General features: G+C 37.7%; 1 protein-coding gene across 3 annotated transcripts; it reads right to left on the reverse strand.

The window, feature by feature from the left end:
- Positions 1-504: 504 nt before the first annotated feature.
- LOC101162414 (adenylate cyclase type 8) lies at positions 505-14,359 on the reverse strand. Of its 3 annotated transcripts, XM_078942986.1 has the most exons (22): positions 14,259-14,359; positions 13,896-13,968; positions 11,920-12,131; positions 11,077-11,811; positions 9,622-9,771; positions 9,420-9,550; positions 9,194-9,305; positions 8,992-9,119; positions 8,704-8,862; positions 7,596-7,824; positions 7,351-7,521; positions 7,166-7,266; positions 6,006-6,207; positions 4,500-4,592; positions 4,249-4,409; positions 4,094-4,175; positions 3,800-3,958; positions 2,823-2,969; positions 2,561-2,653; positions 2,370-2,484; positions 2,086-2,288; positions 505-1,942 (listed from the first exon to the last, which is right to left on the reverse strand). In XM_078942986.1, the coding sequence occupies exons 3-22, from the start codon at positions 12,094-12,096 to the stop codon at positions 1,727-1,729; spliced, it is 3,564 nt and encodes a 1,187-aa protein (XP_078799112.1). In that variant the 5' UTR covers positions 12,097-12,131; positions 13,896-13,968; positions 14,259-14,359; the 3' UTR covers positions 505-1,726. The 3 variants fall into 3 exon arrangements, with proteins under 3 accessions (XP_078799112.1, XP_011489911.1, XP_078799113.1); XM_011491609.4 differs by lacking the exon at positions 14,259-14,359 and having other exon boundaries at positions 13,896-14,202; XM_078942987.1 differs by lacking the exons at positions 4,094-4,175; positions 14,259-14,359 and having other exon boundaries at positions 3,800-4,025; positions 13,896-14,202.
- Between the last annotated feature and the right edge of the window lie 1,347 nt (positions 14,360-15,706).

Genomic DNA, 15,706 nt, shown 5'->3' on the forward strand with positions numbered 1-15,706 from the left:
TTTTTTTGTTCAGTTTTGTCGATTGGAAGAATTAAAGAAAGAACTTAAGATTTGATCAACTGAAATATATTTATTTATAAATTTATTTAAAAAAACAAAAACGAAATATTATTATTTATGTATATTTATTTGTCCTCTTGGTCATTCCTCAGGAGCCACTCAACCGCATAAACAACACTCCTCTAAAATATGTTCAACAAAAAGTATTCAAACTTGAAATGTTTCATAAAAAAATGTCAAGCGATCCATTTTTCACAATAGACGATATTTGGATACCTCACAGAGTACCCGCGCTCGCTTCAGTCTAAAACAATCGAATGAAGAGAAGTCGATCCTTGCAGTCTGAAAAGAAAGTAAATCCTTCACTTTCAAAATTATAGGTTTCCATTCCATGTAATGGGTACGTTTAACCAATAAAACTTAAATTGTATGACTAGTGTGATAAAAGTAGAATGCAATAAGTATTAAATCGTTTTTTAAATTATTTTAAGTATCAAAAACAGACAGAAAATGTGTTTATTTGATGGACGGCAATCATACAATTAAACATTTCTGTAAAAAATGTATAAAAGCATGGTATACATGTAAAATGAACAGCACATGATGTCTAAAACACCAACACGGTTGCATTTATAGAGTTCGTATGGAAGATACAGACAAAAACCAACTCATGTGTGATGAAATAGAACAGGGGTCTGCAACCTGTGGCTCCAGAGCCACATGCTGCTCTTTTATCCCTTCATTGTGGTTCTTTTGCTTTGAAGAAAAATGCTAACATTTTGAAGAAATAATAGGGTTGTTGGTCATTTATTTTTAGATTTTTAAACTGAGGTGAACTTAGATGAGAAAAATGTACGTTTTAACCACTACGTTATACTAAATCAAGAGCCCTTGACACGTTCACTCCATAATGCAAACATGTCAAATACAAGCAATTAAATAGTAAAAGATCTGATTTATGTCAGAGTGGTTTCTTTTTAGAATAAGTTCAAACTCACATTCTTTTCTTAAGCCTAGTTGTCTTTCAGAGACAAATGTATTAAAGTATAATCGCTGCAGCAGGGTCTTATTTGACACAGGATACATTTTATTTTGAAAGGAACTTGTCTGTGCAATGGTAATATAACACTGTTATAATTCAATAATTGTAAATGTTTCAAAGCTACATTTTATGAATAAATAAACAAATGACTTAATGACCGCAAAAATATAAATTTAGAACATTTTTCTAAACAGTAGAGTGTGACTTTGCAGCTCTTGCTGGGTTTATGGCTGTTAGAAACTGTAACAAATGGCTCTTTGAGCGCTAAAGGTTGCAGAACCCTGAACTATAGAGTGTGATTTAGCTGTTTTTTAGAGGTATTCTAGTTTTTGGCTCAAATGTTTGATATACCTTGCAATACAAGATATGAAAAAAGACATGTTGGCTTTTGTTTTACTGTAAAAATGGCAACAAGAAAGCTAGAAAAAGCAGAGATCCCCCTAATATTTGCTGTACTTCACAAGAAGTCAGTGGAAGAGAAAGGCCCATTCTAGGAAACGTTCCATTTCCAATCTCCTCTTGGTAAGTTTAGAAATAGACTTTTCCAACATGTTCTTCTCCTAACTCGTTGGGTTGATGGACAAAACCTGGAATAAACTCTGCAAGATCCTTGGAGGATTTGATCCACCCTGTAAACATGCAGGAACAGCCCTGCCTGGATGAGTCCTCTCCTCTGCGTGCCTCTCAACACTTCAGTTTGCAGGAAATCAGACCAAAGTTACTGTTGGTTTCTCTTATTTTCTCCTTTTGTCGGGCTTGGACCAGCCCAAATACGACCTCGGCTAGTGTCAGGCGTCCTGATGGGCGCCCCCCAAGCCTGCTGTACTTCCCAGCATTGCCCTGCTTACTGCGCGTGGTGCTGATGAAGTATGTACGCACTTTTCCCTGGCACTCACTTACCTGCATTAAACAAAAAATCTTTTTAGGTTACTCCTTCAATTTAAAATGAATAAAAATTAAACATTTTCCTTTTAATAAAGCTTTCCTTACGTTATCTGCAAAGTTACCACAGACTATATGGACTAGGCTCAGCCCCCACTCACCCCCTTGATAAATATTTCTCCTCGTAGCTCCAGGGCAAAGCCCCACTCTGACAGGACTTTTCGGGTGGCTTCAGGCACCTGGATTCGTCCACTCACTCCTGTGGTGTCCATACGACTCGCCAGGTTCACTGTCATCCCCCAGATGTCATACTGCGGTTTGGTGGCTCCGATCACCCCCGCAACTACTGGCCCATGAGCAATTCCTTAAAAGAGTCCATCATGAAATCTTGGTCACTGGTCTCAGATTCTCCTCACTGTTTACTACAATAATGAAATCGACTCACCGACACGCAGCTTAAAACTCTGAGCAGAGAGCCGGTTGGTCTCCTTCAAGGTCTCCTGCATCGCCAACGCAAACAAAACCAGCTCGCTCAGGTGATTCCACTTATCCATGGATGCCTGGAAAACATAAATCCAGACGAGTGAGTTTCCCTAAAGAAATTCAACTGAAATGACTCTGAAACTGACCTCCCACCTGTTTATTTGGAGCTAAACCAGAGGCTGCCATATAGCAACTTCCAATGGTTTTGATCTTCTCTACGCAGTGGAAATACGACTCCTCCAACAACTAGAAAAGATTCAATTTCAGACAGCTGCTTCTAATATAACTGGGCAAACTACTTCTGTTGGTAGAAAAGGATGAACTTTTCACTTTAGTAGCGTTCAAACTCAGAACCAGCTGGTATTTTTCTCTGATGAACTACTAACGGTTGTTAGAACAATTGAAGTTTGCTCACCTCATCAAAGCCAGCAATGATCTCATTGAGCAGTCGCAGGCAGTCCACTCCTTCATGTTTAATCTCTTTCTGCTCAAAGTACTCATTGAAGCCGGCGACCGAGGCAAACATGACACCCACTTCATCATAAGACTGGGAGTAAAGCTCCTGAAATGACCATTGTTACACGCAGTTTCACCTGCTCATATGAGATAACACAGACCTGAGGAAAATCAAACATTTCTGCGCAATAACCCGGTTCATGTGGATGTTCTCTGTGTCTAAGACCATAAAGACCCACTCTAAATAAAGATTGTGTTTTTAACATGTTCTTGTGGCATTTTTCTGATGATTGAGAGCTAAAATAAAAAAAATTAACCTTAAAATAGCATTTCTGAGAATTCTTTATTCAAATTGTTGTGAATAAGGAGCAGATGAAAAAAAAATGCCATTTGAAAAAAAGATTGTAGTGTCGACGAATAGACGTCTTTGTTTTTCTTGTCTGAGCTGACTTTTGGCTCAGAACTGTACCGTTGGATAGCTCCAATGTTGCTCTCTTTTTTTTGCATCTCTAATGTTAGGTTGGGGGTGTGAGGGTCTGTAAGCAAGTGGGAGACTGTGTAAACAGAGAGCTCTCAGCAATGGGGAAGGGAAGAATGGGCGGTGTTGCCCACCCAAAACTTAGAGGCAAATTTCTAATGAACTACTGCCACACTGCAGAAACTATGTCCTAAAAAACAGTTTTTTTTTGGGAGGGGGGGGGGGGCTAAAAACGACATAATCATAATTTTACAACACATCGAAAGATAATTGGTAACAGAATGTGCTTCTTGTTATGAAAAAAAGTTTACTATGTGGGAATAAATTACATTAAATTAAAATAAGACTTTTTTTTCTTGGTCTGTTTGACAAAATAAAACAGCATGTTAACAATTAATATGTCTGTAAATCACATGATATTACATTTCCTGTAATAGGTCAGGGTTTGTTTTTGGTACCTGGTCGTTTCTGTTCCGCTCCAGAAAATGCTGCGCCACGTGCACAGGTAGGATGTTGTGTAACAAACTCTCGTTGTGCTCCCTCAGCGCCCTCATGTCCTCCACCTCCTGCTGGGCCTGCAGACGCCACAGGAAGTCCAGCCTGGCGGTGGCCTCCCACTGGAGAGAGCAGAAGAAACAGCAACGTGATGGAAGATCACCCAGCATCACCTTGGTTTTATTGTACCTGGTCATTCAGATTGAAAAAACAAAAAAAAGATTGGAAAATCAGTGCTGGGAAATGTTTCTTTGTACCTGTCGTCCATTATAAAAAACAGCCACTGTGAACATGATCATGAGAAGAATGGAAATCCCTTTTCTTCTCACATAGTTAGACCTGTAAGACAGGTTGGTAGCTTGACAAACTCATAATTGAAGTCAGAAACTATAGATGGACTTTTAGGACAAACCTTTGCAGTGTGTCGTAGCGTGCAAGCGTGACGAAGGCCAGGTGAATGGCATAGGAGTACAGAGTGACTACAAACAGCAGCACCGCCAGCTTTAGCAGGGAGTTCAGTCGCAGAAATACAGCACACGTAACCATGGCAACCACGCCACTCAGCACGAAGATCTGAATTTGACAGACATGACTTATTTATGAAGTAACAGACTGAGGTCACGCTGGAGCAAAAGGAAATGAACTTATTGGGCTTCTCCTTACCTCAGGGTAGGTGCAGATGGTGAAAGGAACTGAGCTTAGTTTCATCTTCTCCATCATGTCAGTCTCATTCGTCACTGATAGAAGACACCAGACCTGCACACAGCACATGATCTACAAATAGGACAAGCCACGACCTATAACATGCACTTAACACTTGAGTTATACTCAGTTCTTTATGCTTACAGATTTTAGAGTCTCTCATTAATGTAATTCTGGTTTGGGTTTCTATATCCATTAAAACATTGAACTGAAAGGCATATTTGTCTCCAACTTACAAGGATTCCCAACCTGATATTTGTGTTTATGTTGCATTTAAATATGATTTAAAGTTTAACATCGCAATTTATTTTTTTTCTAAGTACAATATATTTGTTCTTCAAGTTTATTTTTGCTCAGTTGCTCTCATTCCAGGGAAAATGAGTAAGTGTGTCTGCTTTGCTCCGTCAATGATGCAACATTATGAATTTGTAGATTTTTTAGAAACCCTTGAAAGTGTGTGTTTTTGTTGTAAAGGATGGCAGAATCAGATATTTTTACCAGGCAGCAGTGAATGCACTTTATTTTTTTACAAACAGAAATTAAGCAGGAGGCGTTTTCTTATTGAATTACTTTAGTGAGGACAGGTATGGGGATGAAAAAAAAGTGAAGATGGAGTCTTATTTATCTTATTATCTGAGTTTAAATAATGTAGATATGTATGTATTGAAAAAATGATATAGATATGTGATTTATTTTATATTCTGTCTAAAGATCATCACTAATAACTCCCTGGTTATATGGAATTAAATTGGATGTTGTTGTTATTTAGCTCTTAACTGCTCGTTCTTTGTACAACACTTGCTGCCAGTTTAGAAATCTAACCCAGATAGAAGAGAGCTATTATGAAGTGAGAGGTTTGGGTTCAGCCAGATAGAAAAAGCTTTGAAAAAGCAAAGTACAGTAAAGAGAGATGTGATTTAGATTGGATTGCCTTTACAGTAAACACAGCGATGCAAAAAAACAAAAAAGAAATCTTTAGCCACAAGGTGGCAGCACTAGCTAGTTTTGAGGCATTTGGATTTTCCACAGATAATGCAACGTTTTAGCATTATAAAGTTAAATTGTAATAGTACAACAAATTTGTAAAGTTAGAAATAGTAAAAATAAAAAAACGGCTAAAACAAAAGCAACTTGTGTTTTTCATCTGACTCTAGTATCATTTTTAAGATCCTTCATTTGTAAATAAAGACATTTATAGGCTGCTACTTTCTGTATGTGCATATGATTTTTTTTAAGTGGCTTCTTGTCAAGCATTTGGAGAAGCAGCATTGTCTGAAACGTGTTATGCAAATAAAGTTGATCTGAAACTGATTAAATGCTCTCTTCTTACACACATTTATTGTAATACTGTGTGGTTTTTTGTTTTGTTTTGTTTTTTTGATCTAAATGTTAAAGTGCTTCAAGTTGCGCAATGTAGGACAAGTGCTTTTTTTTAATACATAAAGTTTGATTTGATTTGATTCTCACCATATCTGAAGAGGCCAGGGCAAAGTTGATGAGAATGGCAGTGAGAGTGAGGAGGTTGCGAGCGCTGTTGTTTTCGTGGAACCAGCAGCAGATGTTCTGCAGCACTACAGGAGTGCTCTTGAACTGTTCAGCGAGGGAAACCAGCAGCAGCATCATGTATGCAAGCAGGAAAAGAGCAAACTGGAGGACAGCCGGAAACTGCCTGCATTTTAGGGGAAACAGAAGAAGAAAAACAGAATTAGGAGTCAAGAAGAGAAGAGTGAACACGTAGAAACAATTTTATTTAACTCTTATTTTGCATGAATAATTATTTTGTATCATTCGATTTCAAATAGTTTATGTTTTAGTGTGTTTCTCCAACTGCCTTGCTTCCATTTTTCTGCAATATTCCTGTTTCTTTTAGTTTGTACATTTTATTGTATTATTAAACTCCACCTCAAGAAACTATAGAGCCCTGGAAGAGACATTCAAAAAAATTGTTCCCTTAATTTAATGTTTTTTTGGCCACAAATCAGCAACAAACTAGTACTTTTATGACATGAATTCCTACAACTAATTTGTGCATACAAAGTACTAATTCCCGTGCACAAAATACAAATTTGTGCCCACAAAATACTAATATGTGCACACAAAATGAACGACCCTGGGAGTATTTCAGGCAGACAACTCGAGCAGTGCGTTTACCTGGTTACTCCTCCCCGCGGGCGGTTCAGTTTAATTAACTCACCTGTTTAGCATCCTACTTAAGTTCCAGGTTTGCAGTCCAATCCCTCTTCTTCCATTTCCGCGAGCTCTGGGTTCGTTACCCCCCCCTCTTCCCCGGCTTCCACCTGTGAGCTCCGTTAGGGGTAGATTAATACTCAAAGTTTTCCATGGAGATCTTTGTTTTATATATTTGAATAGAGCCTTCTGCCAAACTAAAAGAAATATGGAAATAAATCTTCTTTACTGCATGAGTTGTCTGACTGAAATACTAATGTGTGCACAAAAGATGCTAATTTGTAACTACAAAGCACCAATTGTGTACACAATAATCTAATTCGTGGCCACAAATATTAATTTGAGCGATACATTTTTCTTTTTTTCATGTCCTGAGCTCCGTAGGAAACAGGAAAAAAAAGATGTGATGAAGGCAGAGATTTGAATGTTTGGGGCTTCACCTGGGAATGGACATGAAGGCCTGGGCAGCCATGAGAAAGAGGAGTACGATGAAGGAGCAGACCATGTTGGAGTTGAACATTTCATCTCTGATTTGAGAGAACTAGACCAAAGAAAATTGTCAATTCTGGTTATTGCAGAGATATTTTTAGCTAACTTTCAAGGTTGATTGTCTCTACCTGCATACCTTGGCCTCAATCAGGGCATCCTTGAACACAAGGGTCAGTGGAGTGATGTGCTCCTTGTGCATGCGCTCGCTGCTTCGAACCTCAATCGCATGTTTGATGCGTTTCTTGATTTCTCTGGAATTTGACTGCCATATGCTGGGCAGCGAGCCATTTGTGAATGATGCCAGGATCTGGATTGAACAAACATGAACGGTTAAGGTTCTCAGCTGACTGTGGTATCACCAACTATCCATGATGGACTCACACTATTCATGTCAATGACATGACCAAAAGGGATCTCAGGGTTCCAGGTCCGAATAGTTCTCTGGACTTTGATGGGCTCGATGAAACCATTCCTCTCCTCTGAAGGGCAGATGAGGAAGGTGTCTATGTTATGTTTCATTAAGAACTCGTTCCTGTCCCCTCCGTGACCGTCCTCTGTCTTGTAGATTCCCCCTAGACAGTCCAAAGTTGTCCTTGAGATGTGGATGCGCCTGAATGATAAAAAATAAAATCAAATGAAACAACCAATTGAATAGCCTGACTTATTCACATGAATCATTTTGTTAGAGTTAATTTAAATAATTAATTAAAGTTAATTTTAGGACCACAAGTATGCTTGCATTTTTTAAAATTGTTAATGAGATCGTTTGAACATTTATAAAAATAGCTCTGTTGAAGTATCACATTCAGCCAATGAGCATGTCACAAAGACTGGATCTTTTCAAAATTGCTAAACCAATACTCTTTTTTTCCATTTATTACTTTCAGAATTTATGTATGTAAGGTTCACCTATCTGGTCATTCCCATCTAACGTGGACTCCTGCAAAACTGTTGACTAAGACCAGATAGACAGCACAAGTTACACCATTCTTGAGGTCTCTTCACTGACTTCCAGACAGCTTTAAGACTGACTTGAAGACCATTTTACGTGTTTTTACAGCAACTACTTTTCCTTGACTGCCAGTATTTATTTATTTTTTCTACAAAATTTAAAGTCCAATTATTTTTAAAAAGGCATTTAAAACCTTTTGGAGAAATACCCAGACATGAAGGATTCATTAATGCATACTCTTTTAAAAAAATAAACATTTTAGGCCCATTTATAGAAAAGGTTTTTTGTTTTTTAAATTTACATTTTTACATGTATTTTCATTTTGTCATTCAAAACTCTAATATAATTTGTGCTATTGCCTATCTTGGCCAGGACCCTTGCAAACACAAAAATGTAACTGGTTACATCGAGGTTAACTTATCTTCAGAAAATAGAATAAAGTGAGCATAAATCTTCATTCTATGAGTCAAGATGCCTAGAGATCTTTGCTGTAAATTTCAATAGCGTACATGAAATTGTGCCTTTTAGGATACTCACCCTGGTATTCCTCCAGCTTCCAGCATGTTGGCGATGCCCACGTCCCATGACCAGACGTCAAACTGCCACTTCTGCAGGCCCAGCACACCACACAGGACAGAACCAGAGTGTATACCGATCCTCATGTCCAAGTCAAAGTTCAGCTGCTTCCTCACGAGTCTGTTGTAGATATTAGGCTGAAATAAGTTATATCATTAAAATGAACGGAAAATTTTAAAGACTGCAGCAGAATTCTGCTTGGATCGGAATGTGACTTCTATGGATATCACTCCTCTAGTCAGCACCAACCGTATGGTGGCGATCATAGCCAGCCCCATTTCTACACAACAGCGGGCATGGGCATGCTGTGGTTCAGGCACCCCAGACACACAGTAGTAACAGTCCCCCAGTATCTTTATCCGCAAGCAGTGGTGCTCCTGTTGTGAGAGATGAAAGAAAATGTAAAAAAAACAAGGGATTTATTTAAAAAAGAAATATCAAGGATTTTCACCTCAGCCAGGCGGTCAAAACGTCCAAAGAGCTCATTGAGGGTTTGAACCAAATCCTGAGCCGATAGATTCATGGATAACTGAGTAAAACCTTTAATATCTGCAAAAAGGATGCTACAGATGACAAAAAATTTAAAAATTCTTTATTTTAAAAGCACTTTCTTGAAAGACAAAGGTGTACCTGCATGGGTTTTATAGCTTCTGCTGGATGACCAAAGAATTTTTTACCTGACATCTTTGTACTCATGTATATAGATCTTATGAAACTCTTGAGGGTTCAGTTCGTCCTCCCAAGAACTCATGTCTGCAATCATTTCCAAGGCAACGAAGCGAGGCAGAATTGACAGGACCAGGCGTTCCTGTCAGGCAGCATCACAAAATTAACCTTCTTGAATCAATAACTTGTAACATTCTTTTCTTTCAACTTTACCTGTCTCTGGTTCTCTTGCTCAAGTTTGAGACGACCTTCAATGCAGCGTCGCGTCTCCAGGAAAACCTGTCTCTGGACATGATCTGTCAGGTAGTGGATGAATAAGCCGGCTGTGTTCATACCCAGGTACAGAAGGCCTTTGCCAAACACCTGAAACGGAAAAAAAATCACTTTAGACTTTAAGCTCCTTCATTTAACCTTAAATAAACACAATAACCTGCAACAGCAAGTCAAATACCAATAAATTAGGAGCCTAATGACAGCATCAGGTTGCAGAAGACAAACAATAGGGAAAACGTTTTTATTTAAAACTGGTTTCTAATTGTAGCTAGAAGTACAATAAATAAAAAAATTGTCATGAACAATAGCTCAAAGCTAAAAAAAAGAGAGGGCATAACTCTTCTGAATGCCAAAACTGTTACCACATTGGTTTTATTACACTTTTTAGGTCCTTCTTGACAACAATCCACCTTCCAACAGCAGTTTTCTGTTTTCCAGAAGGAAATCAGATAGATTTCTGTCAGGAAAACAAACTTTTTTTGAACAAATTTGCATGATGAAGACTTCCGGAGTGAGATAATGTTCCTGTGAGGAAGGGGAGGTGTGGAAACCATGGTTGCTCTTTAACATATAAACCTGTAAGATAACTGATAACCTCCAGGAGCAATGTAGGGTTCAGTGTCTTGCTCTAGAACACTTTGACACATAGGCATGAGGAGCAGGAACTAAACCTGCAATCGTTCAGTCAGAGGTCGACTGCTCTATGGGCACAGAGCTAGATATAGTAGAACAAATGCAACATTTGCAACAAATTAGATCAAAAAACGGTGTTGGCATCATTTTTTTCATTTACTATCATCAGATTTGCAATAATTATAGAGATATTTTCCTCAATCAGTGTTTTATGTCAGTGTTTCTCATTTTAACATAAAGGTCTGCATTTCAGCTTCTGTCTCTTTAACAGGTTTAACAGTTTAACCGGTCCAGAGAGTTCAATATAAAGTTAAGGCACAGCCTTTGCCAAACAAGGCATGAAACAGAGACTGTGCACAACACGGGGAAAAAACCCAGCAATAAAGGAAATACTTTAGAGGGTTTAGGAGGATTTGCAATATATTTTTCTGTATCTATTTTGGTTTAAATTAAAGCAAGTAAATTTACATTTGTTTTTAGTAGAATATGTTTTTTTCCGAAGGGAAATATCCTCTCTCGGAACACCCACGTTGGGTGTTTCCAGAAAGCTGCAAAGCCACCATGCAGGCAGTTAGGTGTCATGCTTAAGGGCATTTCAGTCAATATGGAAGTCCAACATTGTGCAAGTCAATGGGAATCAGACTGGCAACCTTCAAGTCACAACTTGCCTAAATCCAATTCTTAACTTGTAAATTTTTGTTTTGCACAGATCAGGAAAAAGTGTAAGGAAGTGAATTTTAACATGACATATGTTTGTCTCACCTTTTTTAAAAGCACAGCATCTTTGTAGTAAGACAAAATCTCCACAACAAGGTGCAGCAATGAGGTAATGGATCCGGCGCAAATAGCCCACAGCAGAGGAAGTGGTAGCAGTGTGTATGTAGCAAAAAGTGTGAATAAAACATACCAGGATGGATCTGTCTCTAGTCCAAAAACAAACCCTCCCAAAATCTGTGTGGTTTGAGAAAACCAGCTTGCAAGGCCAGCATAGTGAAGCCACTTTGGGGACAAGGAGTCTTTGCAGTTCAAAACCACAACGCACAGAGCTACAGCTATCATCATGAAAATGCTTGTAAAGTAAGAACGCAGGGTGTCTGTGTTGGGCTCTGGGGCCAGCACCAGGTACAGGACCAACACGTGCAGCTTGGCCACTGCATCGATCACATTGGTGATGGCTAGAGAGTTGCGTCTTTGGTGAGAAGAGTATAGTTGGTAGAGCTTCTCCAGGTCACGGGACTTGAACGTGTGCCGCAGCATGGGTATGTAAACACCGCGGATGGTGTTGCCCCAGCAAACAAAGAAATCTGCATCACTGGTGTAGTCACAGGTAGAACCTCCAACACTGCCATAGGTGCTGGTGGATCCCCGGGTCTGGACTCTGACAGTGGATGAGCGCCGTTTTGTCACCCCACGTGAGGCCTTGCTGCGGATCTGCCTGTTGATATCCTCAATGTAGGAATCTGTCACAAAGATTTTGCGTGCTGGTTCAACACCCGCCTTAAAAAAAGGGAGCCACAAGGTTAAAAAAATATATTTTTAGAGCTAAATCACAGAGCAGAATAATTAGGGAGGAGTTTAGGATAATTTCATTCCCTTGAAAATCACCTGAGCATTGAGCTCCTGCTGGATAATTATGTGTTTGACAGCATTCTGCCACAGCATCTTTTTCCGCCTGAGCCCAGGAGACAGCGTGGCGCTCAGACACGGAGGCTCATGCAGCTCTACAGGCGAGACCTTTGCTGTGTCAGCAAAGGTCACCATGGTGATAACCTTAGCCGACATCAGCCCTTAGTCTTAGGAGAAAACAGGCCCTGAAACTTAAAGGAAAAGGGGACGGAATAAAGAACCAGTTAAAAAAAGCAAACCAACAAGTTTCCTTTAGCTATTTTCACATGTTCAGATCCAATAATGAAAAAAAAACACAAAACTTTTTACTTGTTTGAAGTAATCAGATAGTGTCAATATAAATTTTACAAACATAATTTGTACACTTAATTTATATTACTGTTACGCAAAGCTTTATGACCTCGTTTTTGACCTAGTTTTACATTCTTTAAAGTTTTTTCAGCTCTTATCGTACATAAAGAGGAAAGAAATGCAACATAATTCATTTCTTTTTCCTAAAAATTAAAATTATATCAGTGAAATAAAATACATCCTAATGGTGGCCTATGGGTGAAACTTATTATTTCTGGTGTAAATTATACAAAAACGTATTTTTTCTCCTCTAAATTAAAAATTAGAGTCCTTAAATGTGAATGAATTTACCAGGAAATAATTGTTTACTTGTTTGCTTGTAAACATATTTTATTTACACTTGATTAGCTTGTATGAAATGCAAGGAATCTGGAAAACCAGTTGAGGTTTTGGCTAAAGATGTCCTGGATCGATTTTAGGTCAATGAATCGGATCATTTAAAATGAACTAATATCGACAATGAATTGGATCGGCAAACACAAATTATGAAATGAAAATAATTCATTACAGCACTATAGAAGTTAAGAAAAAATCTTGACTTTAAATAAAACATTTGATTTGAATATCGTACTAAAGAACTTCATAAATACAGAATATGCACCTCCTTCTTTCTCATTTTCTTCTCAAGTGGATGCATCAGAATAGAGCGGAGCAGGGAGCTTTTGGCCCGCCCAGCATAGTTATTTTTACATAAAAAAATAACCTACTTCAAACTGCATTTTTTCATCTGCTCCTGATTCACAACGATTTGACTAAAGAAATACTCAGAAGTGCACTTTTAAGATGAATTTTCTTCATACATGTCCGTCATTATAAAAAAATGGCCCTAGAACATGAAAAAACAACACTATTTTATTTGGAGTGAGTCTTTAAGAAATTTATAGAGATAAACAATAAACTAACTTTAAATTTGTATAAAGTAACAAACAATTAGTAAACATTCCCTGCTAGTAACACAAATTCATGACTAATAAAAATGTTTGTTTTCTTTCCATCAATTTCTCTTTGGAGTTTGGACAAATTCATTATATTTTTGACTCAAAGAGCAGCACTGAAAGTGATTATTCCTTTGTTTCATGGACTTCAGCAGCTCTACAGAAACAGCACTGCCTTGACATCCTTCAGCTATAATCCAGCTCCTTCTGTCCAAGATTCACGCAGTCATGCAGCTCGCACTCACAACGCCACCTGTCTGGCTCCACGTGTTGACACAGTCTGTGCCAGAGAAAAAGGCAGCTTTCAAATGAATTATTTGGGATCCAGATTTAGCCCTGAGCTGGTTAATGCTCAGAGTTAAACTCCTCCGGGCCCTTCTGGCTCCTCATGCTGCTGTCCAGCACTTTGCTTCTCATCAAGCTCATGTTTCCTCATTTAACAGGCTTGATGCAGAAACAGCGTTTGACAGTAAACACAGCATATTTAATTAACTCTGCCATGATGCCAGTCAGCTAACTCATTCCTTACTTATAGGTATTTTGGCAGCATCAAACAGAATACAAATATGTAGTGTTATGTGCTTTGATCAAACCGCGTTTAACTGATAAAATAATCTTTTATTTTGGGTTTTCCAGAGATCTAAAAATGAGATGGTGTGTTTTACTGACCTTTGCTGGCTCACAGAGTCCATCTTCACTTTTCATGTCCATCTTTTGACCCAAACCTGATATCAAAGGGTTGCTTTCATCGGGCAGATTTAATTGGGAAACAGATGTAGGTGAAGAAAAGAAAAAAAAATCAGTAAAAGGAAAAAATAGAAAGTTTTGAGTAGTCCCCACTGTGTTGAAGAACTTAGTTCTTGTATTTGAAGCAAGTTATGAATCCATCAAAGGTGTGTGTGGATCTGCTCTGCTGGATTTTAGGTCACCACCTGAGCTCCTCTGAGAGCAAGTCAACAACTGCCACGAAGCAAAGCTGGAGGAGTGAAGAACGCAAAGAGGATTAATTAGTCAGCAGCCACTCTCACTGACCTGCTCGGCTGAGTTCACTGACATCAAGACGAGTCGTGGCTGCCTTTTTAGAACAAAATCACAGAAGAGAAATAGCTTTAAGATGACAGACAAAGTCTCGTTGCACTCTTTTTTTAGAGTGTTTATACTGTATCTATGATTCTTTCAAACTAAGATAGTTTGGCAAAGTTAGTTAAATTTAATTGCTGATCCATCCTTTATAGATGGAATTAATTCAAAGCGATATTCAATTTTCAATTGACAAATCAATTTGCAATTTGAAAATGAATTTAACAACTTAGAATTCAATATGAAAACTCTTCAATTCAATCTTACATTTTCAAAATGAAAATTTCAAATAACAACAAAATCTATTGCATTTCAAACTTTCATGGGTTTTTAGTACCATTATTCAAATGAAATGTATTTTGCAACAAACTATTCAATGTTAGGTTTGGTCGTGCGTTATGAAAATGCATTTATTACTTCACAACTCAATATTTATAAAAGTACATTTTAATTGCTTGTTTGCTTTAAATTCATTTTTAAGTAATTTATAATCTAAACTCTGGAATGTGGCCCCGTTCTCCCTGCATTCCCTGGACTCTGGGAATTCTTTTAAAAACCAATTGAAAACTTTTTATTTTGCTAAGCATTTTAACTCAAACTGTTTTTATTTGAATTTGAAATGATTGTTTTATATGGCGGCACTTGGTTTTTTTTTTTTGTCTTTTATGTTTTTAACTTGTGGAGCACCTTGTGACTTCTGTCTGCAAAAGGCGCTATACAAATAATAGTTACTTACTTACCTACTTACTTATTACATTGTAATTTGTCATTTGTCAAAATTTAAAAGAAATTGCCAAACATAAATTCCTCTGGCTATCATACATTTGAATGTGCCTCCATCCTCTTACTATGTCATGATTACTGATTTTTTGGGTTTTTTAATATCATATTTGTTTATACTGTAGATCTTTAAGCGGTTTGTCTAATTCAAAATCCAGTGGAATTATGCAAGTTCACACTGTTTCTGATCCATACCACGGTTCAGATGAGCTTTCGCTGTAGTTTATCAAAGCAGAGCATCTGGGGAAACACAGTGTTTTGGGACTAAAAAGCTCAGTGTGATTCTTTCATAGCCAAAGTGACTCACTTACTTTAAATCTGCTGACTTGAAAATGAGCTAAATTGTCTTTTCCTCCCTAAGAACAACATTAAACCTTTAATATAAAAAATTAGCTAAATATAACAGGTTTTTCTTTACTATTAACAAGTGTGATTTTTTTTTAATTTGTGGTTATATGAAGTGTAGAGAAGCAATTAATAATAATTGACAATCATTACATTCAATGTGACATGAGTGTGTACTAGAGCAAATAAGACCATGTATGATTTGGATCAATTATAATGACACTTATTAATTTATGAACTATTGCAAATAGGTTTATTATATCTGTGTATTTTAC

This window comes from Oryzias latipes, chromosome 24 (assembly GCF_053564925.1).
Source record: "Oryzias latipes strain Hd-rR chromosome 24, Olatipes_Hd-rR_3.1".
NCBI classification, from domain to species: domain Eukaryota; kingdom Metazoa; phylum Chordata; class Actinopteri; order Beloniformes; family Adrianichthyidae; genus Oryzias; species Oryzias latipes.